At 36.9% G+C, this 15867-nt stretch overlaps 1 protein-coding gene across 1 annotated transcript; it reads right to left on the reverse strand.

The window, feature by feature from the left end:
- Positions 1 to 7182: 7182 nt before the first annotated feature.
- On the reverse strand, positions 7183 to 8922 carry LOC110048559 (uncharacterized). Its single transcript, XM_020754328.2, has one exon. The coding sequence runs from the start codon at positions 8744 to 8746 to the stop codon at positions 8057 to 8059; it is 690 nt and encodes a 229-aa protein (XP_020609987.2). The 5' UTR covers positions 8747 to 8922; the 3' UTR covers positions 7183 to 8056.
- Positions 8923 to 15867: the final 6945 nt, after the last annotated feature.

Raw genomic sequence — 15867 nt, forward strand, 5'->3', positions numbered from 1 at the left:
TAAAACTTTTTTGGGTTACTTATCTTTTATCTTTTTTTTTCCTGAAACCGAATTTACGAGCTGCTGTTATTTAACAACATTCATGGCCCATTCTATGTTTATTAAAAAACCGTATCGATGTAGCATTTTGCTGGAGAAAACTCCAGTCTTACAGGTTTGACTGACGTGATTACAGATATGGCATCGAAACGATCCGTTGGGTGCCCCTAACAGAGAATTTGCTTTTAATAATTTTAATCTATAGAGCAGTTGAGCATCTGTTCTTTATATACACTAAGTGATTGTTGTCAATTAGGCCTTTGAAGATCACAGATTTTTTTTAAATGAAGCTTTTGAATTTGTCCCACTAAATCATATCTCAAGTAAGTAGTAAGAAAATTAAGAAAAAACTAAACATATGCTGCTAAAGATCTTCTTCTATTATATCCAGGAACTTTTTAAAGTGTTTTAAATTAAAACTTGTCTCGGATTTAGTTGTAGCTCTCACATCAATAAGTCATGCAAAACTGTATTTGGATCTGAATTAGTTAAAGCATGCCTACCTATGAATAAAATTTAGCCACTTGGAACTTTTGGCTTGATAAAAGCAGTTGGTTCAGTTCTAGAAATGGTTTGGTTTTATTCCCACTTGCATTAACCATTCCTGTGTATACTTTTATTTCAGTACCTTTTTAAGGATGAGAAATGTGAGAGAATACCTGGATGCTGTAAAACCTGTTATTTCCATTATGCCGCGTCATGAGACTGGACAAAAACTTTAGACTGAGCAATGTTCAAGGAGTCAGTTATCATTAGCAACAACAAATGTTCTATGTTGAAGAAAAACAGCTGCCATAAATATTTGTCTCGACTCTTTTCAAGTTAACTTAAAATCCGATTGCATTCACTATTAACTGGAGTACCTGCTGATTTTAATTTACAATTTGCTTCTTTCCTCTTATAGAGTGTGTTCATTGTCACGCAAAAAAAATCAAATCAAAAAACATTCAGTGGATTAAGTCAAGAAATGGTGATAATATAAAAGATAAATAAAGAAGACAGTTCTCCAAGTTTAAGGTGTGTGCGTTGTCTTAAAGTTGAGATATTCGTCGAACTGTTCCGCGCAAATATGGCGGCCGGAAAATAGTGTAAACATCTGGAGCTCACTTTGGCTATCTAGTTGACTGACTATCTGAAACGAACCAAAAAACATTTACACTTTTCCTAATACTTTAACTCCTAAAATGGCTAAAAATCACGTCGTAAGCGTGTATTTTTCGACAAAGGCGATCTTAGCTTTATGTCACGCACCGCCATAACTCCGAAATTCAAAACGCGCTGGTTTCCAAACGAAGGACGCTATTGAGCTGGAAAGTTGCAAACAGATATAAATTTAGTACCTTTTATGCCTGACGAGGATAAAACCTTTAGCAGCCCCTTAGTTTTGGATTTGGGAGTCTCATGACGTCACGTGAACACACTCTATAAAAGGCGCAACTGTTCTTGTGACTAACTGAAACAAAAGTACAAGTTATGCTGTAATTCGTCCAGTTTCAAGCCATTGAAGTTGTGAACAGCCCAATGGCTGCCGGTTTGCATCATTACAGTTTTTCTCGTTCGTCAGAAAACAGTCAGATTATGAAATAAAGAGCTAGTTAAGTAGACAGACGAAACTACACCAGAGTGTTTCTCGAACCCAAAAATAAAACATCAAAATAAAAACGAATATATAAAAAGTGATCCAGCCAAAATTATAGCAAAAGTGGACAACTGAAGCTTTTGCCCGTATCCGAAAGATTTGACATTGTTACAGAGATTTTTGTAACAGTTATTTAAGCTCCTCAAAACAATGCACATCAAAACAATATCGTCTAGCTGATAATTTATCTTTATCCTTTGTGCCCATTTACTTAAGCGTTAATGCTTCGATATAGTAAAGAAATATTGAACGCTGACTTCACTATCGAAGGATTTAGCCCCACCCCCACCTTGGACTGGACTTCTGTCAACCCTGGAAATCCCTTGTCCTAATCGTTGTTGTATGTGACGATGTCTTCACATAACTGAATATTAGAAAGCTATGGCCAATTCAGGATATCTTTTCAGTTCCCTCTCCTGCAGTGTGTGCCATAAACGATAGTGCTGTCAAGTAGTTGACAATTGCTTCAACTCAAAACAGTGGCTCACCATGGGTGAAGCTCATTCTCCAGATGCTTTCTCTTTCTATCTCTCCACAACAATCCTAGCTTGTTACTTTCGTTGTAGCTTTTAACCTAACGAAAAGAACAAAGTCGTGATTTATATCATAAGTCTGTTCAATTTGGCAGATTCTGGCCCGGCTCAAAGTGTTTCACAAATGTAAAACCAATGACTGTTCTCGCGTTATTCATATTGTAAGTCAAGACTATCATTGTAGATCTATTTCTTTAATAACTTCATGGCTACCAAGAATGCATTTTTAGGCGACCATTTTTTGTTTGCATGCTTACCACATGTATATAAGGTTAGACTTCCTCTAGTCAAGGAAATGTCATTTGTCAAAATCCTAGTTCAATGGCATCAGTTTTTCAGTTGTTAAGTGACAATCAATCACCCAGTACTACAGTTTTACTGGAGCAAAGAACAGCGACTCACCATGGATGGATTCCACTCCTAGGCTTTGTTTTTCTCTCTCATAACAAGCTCAGTTTGTCACATTATTGTAGTTGTCTTCTCCTTTTTTTTCCTTCTAAGAGCAAAACGTTTTTGATAGTGTTAAAGTTTGGTCTCGTCACCTTTACAAATTGCTTAACGAAAAATCATTGTATTCTTTTCCTACGGCCCCCATCCTTCACAACACTCTGTGAAACCTGCCAAGGTTCGCCAGAACCGCTAGTAGAGCAGTTTTCAATTGAGTGCGGAACGTGATTCCCATGTAATTGGTTTTGCATTACTCTGTTCAGTGACGGGCATAGAAAATCGCACCACTTTCCCATCACATCGGATGAAAAACCTCAAACCAGTAGTTAGTGCGTTTTCCCGCGCTTTTCTCTCGCAAAATTTAGTTTTGATTGGTTCACTGGGTGGTAGAGCAATTGCTTTAGTTAATGATCACTGAAGAGCACTGAATATTAAATAAGGAGACTCACCGTTTGCCCTACATAAAGTTCATTCTCCTGTTGTAAATCTCTCATTAAACGTCCACTGCACCTTTCTATTTCTTACCTAGCACAATACAGCAAAGACAAGATCATGGTCTCTTCCAAGAGAAAATAAAGATCAGTAAATAATATGCGAGTATTGCTTTGGAAGGTTATTTAAATTTATAATACAGATCATGTATTTCAACTCCTGGAACGGAACGTTGACTACACTATTGAAGGATTACTCCTAGAGATTCCTATCTTGGACTGAACTCCTTTACTATGATCCCGGAATGTCCCTTTTCCTAAAACCAATGGCCAATTCAAGACACCTTTCAATTCCCCTGTATACAGAGTGTCTCGTAATTGATATTTTTTTCACCTAGTTAACATTTGATCGAACAAAGAACAAATTGTTTACAGCAACTGACCAAGTGCCTTTTCTCTCCACATCGATAAATACTTTGTCTTTTTCCGAACAAGTAAGAAGAACAAATACCACTTGAATTACATGATAACAAAACTTTCTTTAACTTGTCAAATTTTGCTCCGAATTAAAGTGATTCGCAAGCGTAAAAGCATGCTATGTATAAATTAAGATCAGTATTGAAAAGGGTCTGCATTTTGGGCGACCATTTCAAGAATTTTTTTATTCTTACTATTTCATTTTTATGTTCAACTTAAAAATATCAATTCCCCCGACCGAATACCATATATTTCATTTCATTTTAGCGCCAAAAATTTAATGTCACACCAAGAAATTTGAAATTTCATAGAAAAACTTGCACGTTGTTGGTTAACTTTTAAAAGTTTTGATTGATGGCTTGGACTGGACTGTTTCTAGTCCCGGAATGTCATTTATAATGGCATCTGTTTTTTCTGTTTTCTTTTTTTCTTCTTCTTTTTTCTCTCCCCTTCCTGTCATGTGCGTCATTATTACTACAATAGGACTACTAGGTGACTAAACAACGCTCCAGTGTACAGAAAAGTTACCTTCCATGGATGGATTCCATTTCTCAGCTTAGCTTTCCTCTTTATAGATAGTCCCATTTTGTTGTTTTACTGCACCTATCTCGTCTGTTTATTTCCTAAAGAGAAAGAGATAGGTTTTCTTCAGCATTAACCCTTAGCCTTTACAAATTACCTCACAAAAATGTCCCTTTCTCATGTTTTAAATACCTACAACGTTTTCAACTTCATTGGGTGAGATTCCATAACGGATATCTCGACCTAAGCATTTCCTCTTACCCAACCCTCTGTAAAAAAAAAAAAAAAAAAAGCATTTCTGATATCCATCAAGGTCCAACAACACTGCTATTTTTATCCAGCAATATTTATGATCACTGAAAGGTACTGAAGAATGGCAAGACTTACCGTTGACTCTTACATAAAGTTCTTTCTCCTACTGTAAATTAGTCTCTTCTTCCACAATGTGCCTGTGCAAAATATAGCAAACATCATTGACTAAAAAATTACCAACCAAAAGCCCAACGTCCATCTATCCATACTCGTCAACATTAAAGGTTTAAATGCATATTAATGATAATATTATCAATTAAAAATCAAAACGTGCCTATTACAGATTCGACACAGAGATCAGTAAACATATTGTTTGTATTTCATCCCTCCCTATATTCGGGAGATTAGGCGTCCCATTTAGAAGACCGAAACGTACGGTGCGAAAAAGGAGTAGTTTCTACGAACGAGGGAATGTATAAGAAAAACTATCACACTTACCTTTAAGTTTAGAATTCTTAATCTTAGGAAGCCCGTAGACATGTTCCGCAGTTCTTAAAGTGTTTGAATTTTCGTCCCGCAAAACCTTATTCCAGTTACAACTGACAAGTGATAACCATCGCCAGAAAGAACTTGGACGTTACGGAAATGATTTTCCAGTTCAAGGGCGGTTCTTTGAAGATAGCTTAGCCAAAATTCGACTTGATCATGAAAACCTCCATTTTGAAATCTCTTGCGCTCTCGTTCCTCGTGCTGAGGTGTCACAAGAAAATGAATATGCAAAACATTGGCGATTAATATTTGCAATTCAAATAAAAATATTCCCGGGGCTTCATGAATAACTGGTCAACGATGCATTTTTGCTCAAAAGTATTTCAAAGAACTTTCAACCTAAAAAATTATGAAGAAAATCTTAATTGGTTTATCACTTAAACGTTCTACAACCAGAAAAATGTCGACCAAACATTTGCCGGCGGTCAACGTTCAGGAAGCAAGACGGCGACGCTTTGTGTGTACCTGTCCCTATAACTATATTATTGTTATCTTTGCTCTTATGGCTGCCCTGTTTTTCTAGCCCCTTACGATCATTTTGAGTAACCAGTATTGTTGATGTATTTTCTTTTACTGTCTTGAAGTGTACGTATAGTCAACATCTAATTTCCTCGTATAGCATCAATACATCTTCAAGCAAACAGTTGATGAGAATTGAGAGAGCAAAACATAGATTGAAAAGACTGCATTGCCAGGTGTTGGGATTACTGTCTTGATCCGCCTCTTATTTCTCAGGTTTAACAGTAAAATAAATGTATGGCCATTAGTAAGGAGAATTTGTATTTTGAACTTGGGACTGGAAGGGGCACGTGATATATTCAGGAGGTTCCTTCTTGGTTGTGATATTTCAAGCATTGAGCACGGAATAGGTACCATTTCCGCGTTCAAGAGAAAATTTTTTTTTAATTAAGTGCCATTAAAACCAACTTTTAGGGAAGGTTCAGTTAATCAAGCTGTTTTCTGTGCGATTTGTGGGAACCGAATTAATATGTAGAGAAGGCCAAATGTTAAATATTACATGAAATGTATTTACTGCGTAAATTTTAAGCATCTGTTCATCGTCTTCGTCATTACAGTCTGCCTTGGATAATCTCAGGAAGCTATTGTCACGCAATGGTTATCCCCGTGGTATCATCACGTACAACATGTACGATGTAGTGAATAGACATCAAAACAAACCTAAAGACCCTATCACTACAGTTCCCAAGAGAGAAATCTTCATTGTTTTACCATTTTTAGGGTTCCAAAGTAAAGTAATTACCCAGCAACTTATATCTTGTATCTATAAGTTTTATGGTTGTTTTAACGTTAAAATAATTTTCCGAAACACCCGCCGAATTAAGTCTTTTTCCCCGTACAAGGACAGGTTCAGCCGTTCTCAGATGTCTAAGGTGGTTTACAAGGCAAGCTGCTGGGACTGTGATGATTTTTATACAGGAAAAACAAAGCGTCGACTACACGATAGAAAAACTGAACATTTTAAGGCCCTTGCTAAAAGCGGTCACACCTCAGCCATTGCGGATCACGTTACTTCCACGGGTCATAATATTAAATGGGACAATTTTGATATCTTAGCAACTGGTAGGTCAGATATACATTGTAAAATTAACGAAACATTGTTAATTCGTGATTTAAAGCCAGCCTTGAATGAAAACGTTGGCAGTGAAAAACTTTTTCTTTACTAACATTTTGTATTGTTATTACTATTATGGTAATTTTTTTTTTCTCTCCGGCAGACTCATCTGTTTGTTATTAACTATTAGTCTTGTTACATATTATTAGATACCAGTCTTTTTCTTTTTCTTCGCGTTTAAATTTCGATTGTAATCTAGTTAACGGTCACTTCTGAAGATGTATGTTGTACATACGAAACGTCAAGGAAATTAACTTTGTTTAACATGCGTTTTGGTTCCATGTTTATCACCGCGGTTTGTGTTTTGTTTCTTCTAAAGCTACGATGGCCAAGGAAAAAGAGTGTTTACGATTTATGATAAAGGCAAATCTTCAAAAGACAATGATCCACCTTCTTGTTAACGTTAGCGTGCGTGGTCGAGACGACAATTATATTTACACGTCCCCTTGCTTATTCACTTTATGGAAATATGGTGAGTGCTAGACTTGAAAAAAAAATGATCGTTCGCCGTGTTCGATTACGAGAAAACAACCCCATTTTTCTCTCTGATGAGCTAACCCGTAAAGAAAAAGCAACTATTTTTTTAATTGTGCGCGCCCTACTTAAGCACGTGATTATGCGCAGCAAGAATGCCCAGCGTAATACTAGGAAAGAAACATGTTTGTGGTAAATGCGACATATCTTGACGATTTGATGTTTATTTACTTTGCCAGGAATTAGTTTCAGTTACATCTAATGTTCTTTGCATTCATTATTTGGGGAAAGACATTGTTAAATTAAAGGCCCGGCCAAACTCAACATTATTGCATGCACAAAACATGTTGCACACGTTTTCCACCCTATTGCACGTGCACCATCCAATATATTTCAAAATATTGCACCAGAATAACCAAATGTGGTAACATGTTGTGTACAGCAGTGTCGTAATATGTTGCGTTGACATGTTGCGCTCATTTGACAGGGCTTTAACATTCATGCATTCGTGTTGTCAAATCATAGCTAATAGTTACAAAGTAGTCCTGAGCTAGACCATGAAGTTTGTTATCCTTCTACTAGAAGATACCCACATTAATTTTTAAAATGGAAGGTGTTTACACAGCATAATATCGTGAATCAATATTCTGCCTACCAGAAAATGGTCAATTATTTGTATTGCAACAAAACCCTTTTTATGTTGTTATAAATCACTTACTAAAAGCGAACCTGCGAGTAACAACTACTAGGTATCTCTCTTTAATTTGTTGCACGGAGACTTAAGCAAGGCGTTGTCATGCATTATAAATGGCTAGAATTCAAAAGGTGAAGATGAGTTATTGTCGCTAATAATTCTAAACTATAAGGTTCGTGTTTTACAAAGCCTGTGCGTATTTCAGACAAAACAGTTACTCAGTACGGTGAAACTAAAAGAAGTTTCATGCCATTTCGTCTTAGCTTCTTGAAATTGGCTCTATTCTTTTCACTACATATTTTCTGTCCATATCCAGCTATAACGATAACAGGTACAATAAACAAGTCACGGGTGATTTTGGCATAATTATATAGTGTCCTGTTTAGTGGGCTTGCGTTTTCTCCAGCCGCTTTTCTCGCTTTTTTCCGCATCCTCTTCCTTTGCCTTTTCTTTCAGCTCTTTCTTTTCAGCTTTCTGTCTTTCCTTCTCTTCTCCTTTTTCTTTCTTTTTCGCTTTGTCTTCCTCTTTTTTCTTCTCCTTCTCGGTCTTGTCTTTTCCTCCTTTCTCTTGCTCCATGTCGCCCATGGCTTCCATCGCTTCTTGTCCCGGACTCAATGGTGGAGCAAGACTTTGTCTTTTGGGTGAGCCAGGCACGCCACTCTCTCGTCTCACGTTGGGTGAGCCGGGCACGCCACTTTCCCTTCGTCCCTTCTGATCTTTCTTGGTCTTCAACTTATCTTTGATCCTGTGCTGTTTCCTAGGCGAAGCTTCAGAGTCTTCCCCGGGCGCGGAGACCATGATCTGCGGTGAGCCAGCTCCTTCAATAGAGTGCGCACCCTTTATGCCTGGGACTTGGTACTTATCATAATTTTCCTTTGGCCTGTCGAACGAGAACAAAACCACCTCAATGGCGATCAAAATTCCCACCATGTATGGGAAAAAATGAGGCACAAAATATTTGCCGAAGTTCACCGCAAGTGTGGCACATATCAAGCCAAAGGCGAGCGAGTGGATCGTGTTTTTCAAAGATCCTTCGATCACTGGTGGTCCGACCATCGTGTGGTTAAGCTGATCGCTAAGAATTAACCGCGATGAAACGAAGCGTTGGTTGTTGTTAACGGTGTAAATGGAAGCCGTTAAGTACAGATGGCACGCTATTAAAATACCATACAACCTGAGCAGTTACGACCTGCCAGAAGTTTACAATCAATGGACAAAAGACCACCAGCATCATATCTCGTTTTATTTTGACGCTTGTTAATTATGCAAGAGAACAAACAGGAAAAAAAATGAAAACGATATGTTTCCATTGCCAACTTAAAAAAATTGGAAAAAAATTGGCCAAGACTGTTGAATTTTAATTTCCTGAAAATTTCTCTGTCTACTCAAATGACTTGAGGAATGTCTATTTTAACGTGGTAGTCGATGCTTTTTTGGAATTTTATAAAATATAGCGTAAAATGAAAACGTAAATGTAATGTAATAAATAAAGTATTATCGTTGCTCCTTCATCTCCCATGGCTGCACGTTGCTTTTCTTGTCAGGGAAAGTTTTAATAACTATGCTAATGCCCTCCAAAACACGCTAATTAATTTCGCTGACAGAAATTGTATTGTAGCCATTTCAGGCAAGCATAATTATTATGAATACGAAAAGACACTAATGTGGCAATTTGACAAAATGTTAAGCAAAGGGCAAACTGTGGCCTATGTTATCATGAGTACAGCTCTTAAAGGTCTCCGCTCTTGTCCTGTACAGCCTTGAAGCAAAACAAAAAGTGCCTAAGATGCTAGACAAAGGATTCTGAAATAACAATTTATGGCCAACGGCAAGATCTTAAATGGCTGCTCAGTTACCAAGCATGCGGTCAAAACGAAGGGTCGCATTAGACATCGCATACTGGGAATTTGATCTGTCACGATCTTCGACGCAAACAAGAGATATATAGATGTTATAAGATACTTATTAGAGAGTTTTATTGCAACACATTGGCTAGTGGTAACGAACTGTCTGGTTTAGAGAATATTATTTTCAGATTCGTATTAGTACACCTATGGATTCAATTTCATGACAGAAGGCATTTACAAATTAAGCACTTCGACTCCATGACTACGTTTCTTTGCTTTTTAACGATCATAAGCGTTATGGATATGATTGCGGTTGAGTGATCTGCTTCGTGTTTTTTTCCAAAATAAGCAGATCAACCGAAAGATATGGGGCTTATCATTGATATGTTATCTTATTGTCATCGCTAAAGGTTCCTTCCAGTATAAATATAGCATTTATTTTATCATTTTATTATTTTATTACAAGAGTGAAAACTGGAGAAAAGAGCGAATGATATGGAAATTTTCCGACGTCCCATTTCGAACGGTAAAAGAGGAGTATACACCTAAAGTCTACAGTTACCGATCAAATTTTCAGGAAATTTTCACATGACTTTCAACCGAAATTTTACGGACTTCTTTGGCTCAAATTAATGGTAAGCACCCTAATACTGAATCAATTCGTATTCAAAAAGGAAAGATAAACGCCGTTAGTAGTTCCAAACGAGATTAACATCACATTTCTCTTTACACTCTCGACGCATTTTCAAACAGACAGATTAGGAGAATGGAAAAAATGATCAAACTTGGGAAGGTATGTTAATGTACTACAAAATTCTCAGAACTGGCTTTGAAAGGAGCGTGGGGAAATTAGTAAGGAGAAATAAGGTTTTGGTCCTGAACTAAAACTTAAAAAAACGGTAAATACGAGATTGTTGTTAGTTTTGGAAGTTTTGTTTCTCAATGAAGGAAAGAAGCATTCTTCGCTATTTAATGGGGAGTGAATGTGTCCTTGCACAGCAAAGAGAGAGAGAGAATTCTATATCAGTGCCAATATTTTAAGGACTGTATTTGGCTTACACAGATATCCGTGGTATTGTATCAACGCTGACTCCCAAACAAAACACTTCATGAGAACTTTTTAACCCATCTGTGAAAATAGTAACGAAAAAACGACGAAAGAAAGGTACAACCTTCAAATGACCGCGAAGGACTGTTTATCATCAAAAGCATCACCAATGTCTTATTTTAAAATCCTTTAATTCCGATAAGCGATCAACCCGCAGTTTCACCTTGACAAGAATTAATGAAAATGATCAAAGTCCAAATACCTGCAAGAGCCACACCCAAAAACAAATAAACCGTAGTTTCGAGTACACAAGCTGACTTCTAGCAACTTCCCTACTTACATAAAGTGAAGAAATAAAAATTATAAACTGACTGAGTTAAAAAATTGAAGGAGAGAGTATAAACTAGCCTATAAAGTTGCGATTTGAAGTCCTCGCACACCAGTACGTAGAAAGTCTTCACAAATACGAAAGGAATTTTAGGTACGCTCAATGCCACCATAACCAGAATCAACAACGTCAGTAATATTCCATATACGCGAGCTTTTGGGCAAGTTTTTGCTTCTTCAACTAGTCTTTTCTTTATTCTTGTCGGCTTCAGTTACGGCTTCCTCGGTGTTCTTTTTCCTTCCAAACAAAATGAGCTTGATTACTTTGAATATGGTAAGCAAGATAAATTTGACGCATTTCGTGAAAATCTCCAATCCGTATGACCACAGAAGCGCGGAGAGGATGGCGAAAATGAAAATGGCAACCAGGCCAACGAGGGACATCTTTGCGGCTTAAACGAAAACAAAAGCAGCGTTTAACATAAACCGTAGTTTTGTATCTTGCTCTGTAAAGTTTACTCTGTGTTTCTTTTTCTGTAAAAATTCTAGAGTCTCTTGCTGTCCGAGCTTTTAATCCTGAAGGCTAAATTTATTTCTTTGGCAGCGAAGAAACAAAGTGACTTCATTCGATGAGAAGAATTGATATCGCACTCTCGTCCATATGCATAGCTCTTCTGAGTTCTGACCGAAGATCTGTTCCTTTACAGGGACTTTGTTTCTTGTGGTCTTGTATACTGTCCAGCATCCTGTTGAGCACTTCAAATATATTTTGCAAACACCTGCAACAAATGTGCTCTTTAAAATAATTAGCCATTTTCTAAGCTGGATAATACGCGCTTTGTTTTATTTAAAACCACCATTTGGTCTGTGAACTTGTATACTTTCTATGAAGTACATCTCGTATCAATGCTAGCATGGAACTGAGTTATCCAGTATATATATATTTTTTATTCTTATGTGTGTGTTCCAAACATGAAGATACAGAAAATCATTTTAATTTCTCCGATTTTAATTATAGCTTATGAATGAGCAATGCTGGTGTTTAGCTGGTGTGGGAATTAAATGTTTGTTTACCATTTGGGGGCTCTAATAAATTAAATATGAATCTGTCTTTTGCTTAAAATTTCAGTCAGTTTTTCTTTGTCTATCTCTCTGATTTGACCAGCTTCATTTTTATGGATTTTTTTACGGTAAGAAACGTAGAGTACCTCCGCCTTCTCTCGCTTCATAATTCGTTGCTGCCTTTGCATTTTTAATTTCATGATTTTATTTCTATAGGGCGCCTATTTGAGTAGGGAAACTTAATTAAAGAAATAAACACTTCTCTTTTCAAGTCTGTCGCTAAACTTAACATCTAATCCCATTTTGCAGGCGTTTCAAACTTTTGCTGGCCGAGCAGTTGATTATGTTTTATATCTATCACAGGTAGACCCCGGCATTTGCTCACATATTTGTGGAAGCAACATGTTTTAGCAGTTGTAGTAGAACGTTAGGTAGCGCAGTAGAGCAGTTAAAGAATTTTGCGCTCTTTAGGTGAAGAAAGAAGAAAAAGTTGAGACAAGCAAGATAGCAAAACAGATCAAAGCAACTCGTCGTATAGAGCACGTGAAAGTGCACACAGGCAAGTTTAATTGTCCTTTACAAGTTTCTGCATGTGCCTGTGTAGACACGTGACAATCTTTCTTGGCAAGTATTGTAGTTTTTCGTAAGGTGGCTATGCATTGCAATTCTTATTGAAAAACTACCATACTATGGAACTTAACAGTGCAATAGGAGAGTGGCTTTTAAAGAAAACTGCGAGGCTTGTCCTGTTTTTCTATACAGACTTGCAAATGAAAACTTGTCAACGAAGTGTTGCTCTCGTGCTTATCACAATGCAGCCACCTGTTATAAAGTGACATTTTTAAGCAACTGAAATGTTTAAATCTTGTTAATTTGACATGCAAAACAGCGTTTGCCCTGTGCAAAAAAACCCTGTTAAAACATTTTGCAAAACCAGCTTAGTTTACCTTAAACCAGCCCATGGAAAAAAATTTCTTAACTGAAATGATGTCTGGATGAGAATTAATTGATAACTAAGAATTGGTCAAAGTGTTAACGGTCAGCTGAGAAATGACGCGTTTTTCAACTGGTAGTTAAGATCTGAAATCTGCACTGAATTACACGGATAGCTGACAGCATGGTTGAGAAATGGGCTAAAATTATAACAGAAGGTTGAGAACTCACCGAGAATTTAATTGATAATTGAGATTCTGGCAGCCTTATTCAGACTCTCTGACGCAAAGTACTAAGGGCGGATACCAAAAGCATCTGATTAAAGTTTATTAACATTTAAACTCGCTTCTAACATCCAAAACACTGCGTTACTGAGCTAGGACTGAGAGAAAAAATTAAAATATAGACATTGTTTTAGTTTACTGCTACATAAGGCAGGGCTTAAAACAATATCGTGCTTTAAATATTTAATACTTTAACAAGCACTTGAGCCAAGTTGCTAAGAGTTAAACGGCTATATAACAAATTAAATATTACAACAGAAAAAATAGGTGTATTCAACTTAAGTTTTGCCGAAATTAGGCTCGAAAACTATTAAACCCAGTTCAGTTATCGACATTAGTTTTATATATAAATCTAGGTAACATAAAACCCGGATTCGTTTTCCTAAATACTATATAAATAAATCATCAAATATTCCAAAAGGCTCTTCATCCAGCGATATAAAAGTCATCGTTCTCCATTGCTCGATATCAAATCGTTTCATTCGTTAAAAGTCACCATTGCTTGTCGCAAAATCAGAAACAAATCAGGAAATAAAAAACAACCAACACCAGCCTCATTACAGGCTTTGACAACTAAATGTCTATTTAGCGGCAGCGGCCGCCTTAGCTTCGGCTTTCGCTTCCTTGGCTTGTGCCTTCTCAGCCTTCTTCGCAGTCTTCTCGGCTGCCTTCTCTGGTTTATTCTGACCTGCTTGTCTCTTCGGGGAGGGATTTAAGCCTTTAGGCGATCCAGGTTTACTAGGCGAGGCAGATGGTGATGGTCTGTTAGAAGTACTCTTCTCAGTTCTTGTTGGAGGCCTCTCTGGTTCCACTCTCTTCCCCTTTGTCAATGTAAACATGCATACTTCGAAAAGCACCAGGCCAAACATAAAGTAACCAAACCAATCCTTTGTGAAGTATTTGGCAAACGTGATCAATAGTGCAGTTGATGTCAGACCAAATCCAATAACTCCAAATACCATTTTGAATATCAGATTTTTTTTTTTTTCTTTATAGTGCTGTCTAGTTCAGCAAAATAATGTAAGCACTCAGATTGACACTAATTTACGCTTTGCTTTAAAATTCCAAAAGTAGACTTCATCATTTCGTTTCACGTCAATCATCATTAAGTCACGTGACACAAATGCATCCATAGGGAGGTAGATGATTGGCAGTCGCAAGAACAATAATCTATTAGAATTCATTTGAAAAATTATAAGTCTAAAAATGTACAAGGACTGAAAAATAAGATGTCAAACGGAAGGAAAATAAATCAGACTTAATATAAACAAGAACTTTGCTTTTCTAAAGTTGTCTCTTTTATTTGCAAATCTTTACAGGTCGTAAAAATGTAAATTGAAGCTCATAAGCACACTGAATCGAAGGAACGAGTTTGTCAAGCTTTAAAAAATAGAATTCCTTATAAATTCAATTAGAATTAAATGTGTTTAAGAACCTTATCACTAACTGGTTGAAAAAAAAATGTAAAAAAGTTTTGTTCGAATTCCGTCGCTTTTCCTTTCAATAATGAGATTTTCGGGCTGATATAAACTACTGTTGAAGAAAAACAAACAAGACGTCTTGCAGGTATAACTCTTCTCAAATAAAGCTGGCAAGATTAAACAATGGACGCTGTCAAAAGAACAATGGGCGCTGGCAACACACCAGATGAATCTCAATGATAAATTAAATGTTACACGTTGTGCCAGTCTACCATAAATATTTTACTTCCTTTCTGCGGGTGTGGCTCTACTTTTTCGTCTCGTATAATTGAAGAGGTCTTTTAAAGTCATATGTCTATGTAAAGCTGCATTTGAAACCCGAGTCTGATGGGCTTATCTCCCGGGCTTATCTGTATCTATTTTTCAGGGTTAATTTCTTTCATTTATCGTGTTGTTCTTTCTAGAAGTCTCTGCGTAATCCCTGCTTTATTTGCCGAGATAGCGTTCATAAGCGAAATGCTACAAATTAAAAATGTCTCGATTAAGATTAACACTGTGTGGAGAGCGAGATCACGGTACAGGCATGTTTAATGGTCAGCTGGAATAAGCAAACCAACATGCGCAGTAAAACTAGAAAATAGGTTGCTTGATTAAGAACTTGCTGATTAATTAATTGAGTTTCTCTATGAACAAAACTAACTTGATTGATATTATAGAACTTCGACCCTATAAGGTCAACGTAGTGACCAATGGGGCCTGAAGCTTATCTCCGGTTTCCGTAGCTTGTTGCGACTAGGAATGTTTCTAACCCACCCCTCGCCCCCAACTTCCGATGGACTGATATTCCATTGCAGGGTTACCACCCCCACCCTCTTGCCGCCACCTAGCTAGCAGTTTATTCGTTAGTTTTCATTTATACATAGAGAGGAACTGTGAGAGTACAAGTGTACTCATTAACGGAATCGGGCCAATAATTGATATGAAAGCGCCAAATCCGATAGAAAATTCAATCAGAAGAATGAGACTAGCGGACAGAAAATCTACCATGCTGATAGGATCTAGAATAATTCATGCATATTGAAAATTAATTTCCATGGTAATGTATTTTATACAGTAAATTTCAATTCTTGTAAAGACGCGGGGCTAAAATCCTGGAAAGCCTCATTAAAAAGTAAATTGCTTGTATTGACTGTCTACTGAAAAAATATTTTCTTTAAGTTTGGAAAAGCGTTTAAAATATGGTCAATTGAAATTG

This window comes from Orbicella faveolata, unplaced genomic scaffold (genome assembly GCF_042242905.1).
Source record: "Orbicella faveolata isolate gen_17 unplaced genomic scaffold, um_ofav_v1 contig_2, whole genome shotgun sequence".
NCBI lineage: Eukaryota > Metazoa > Cnidaria > Anthozoa > Scleractinia > Merulinidae > Orbicella > Orbicella faveolata.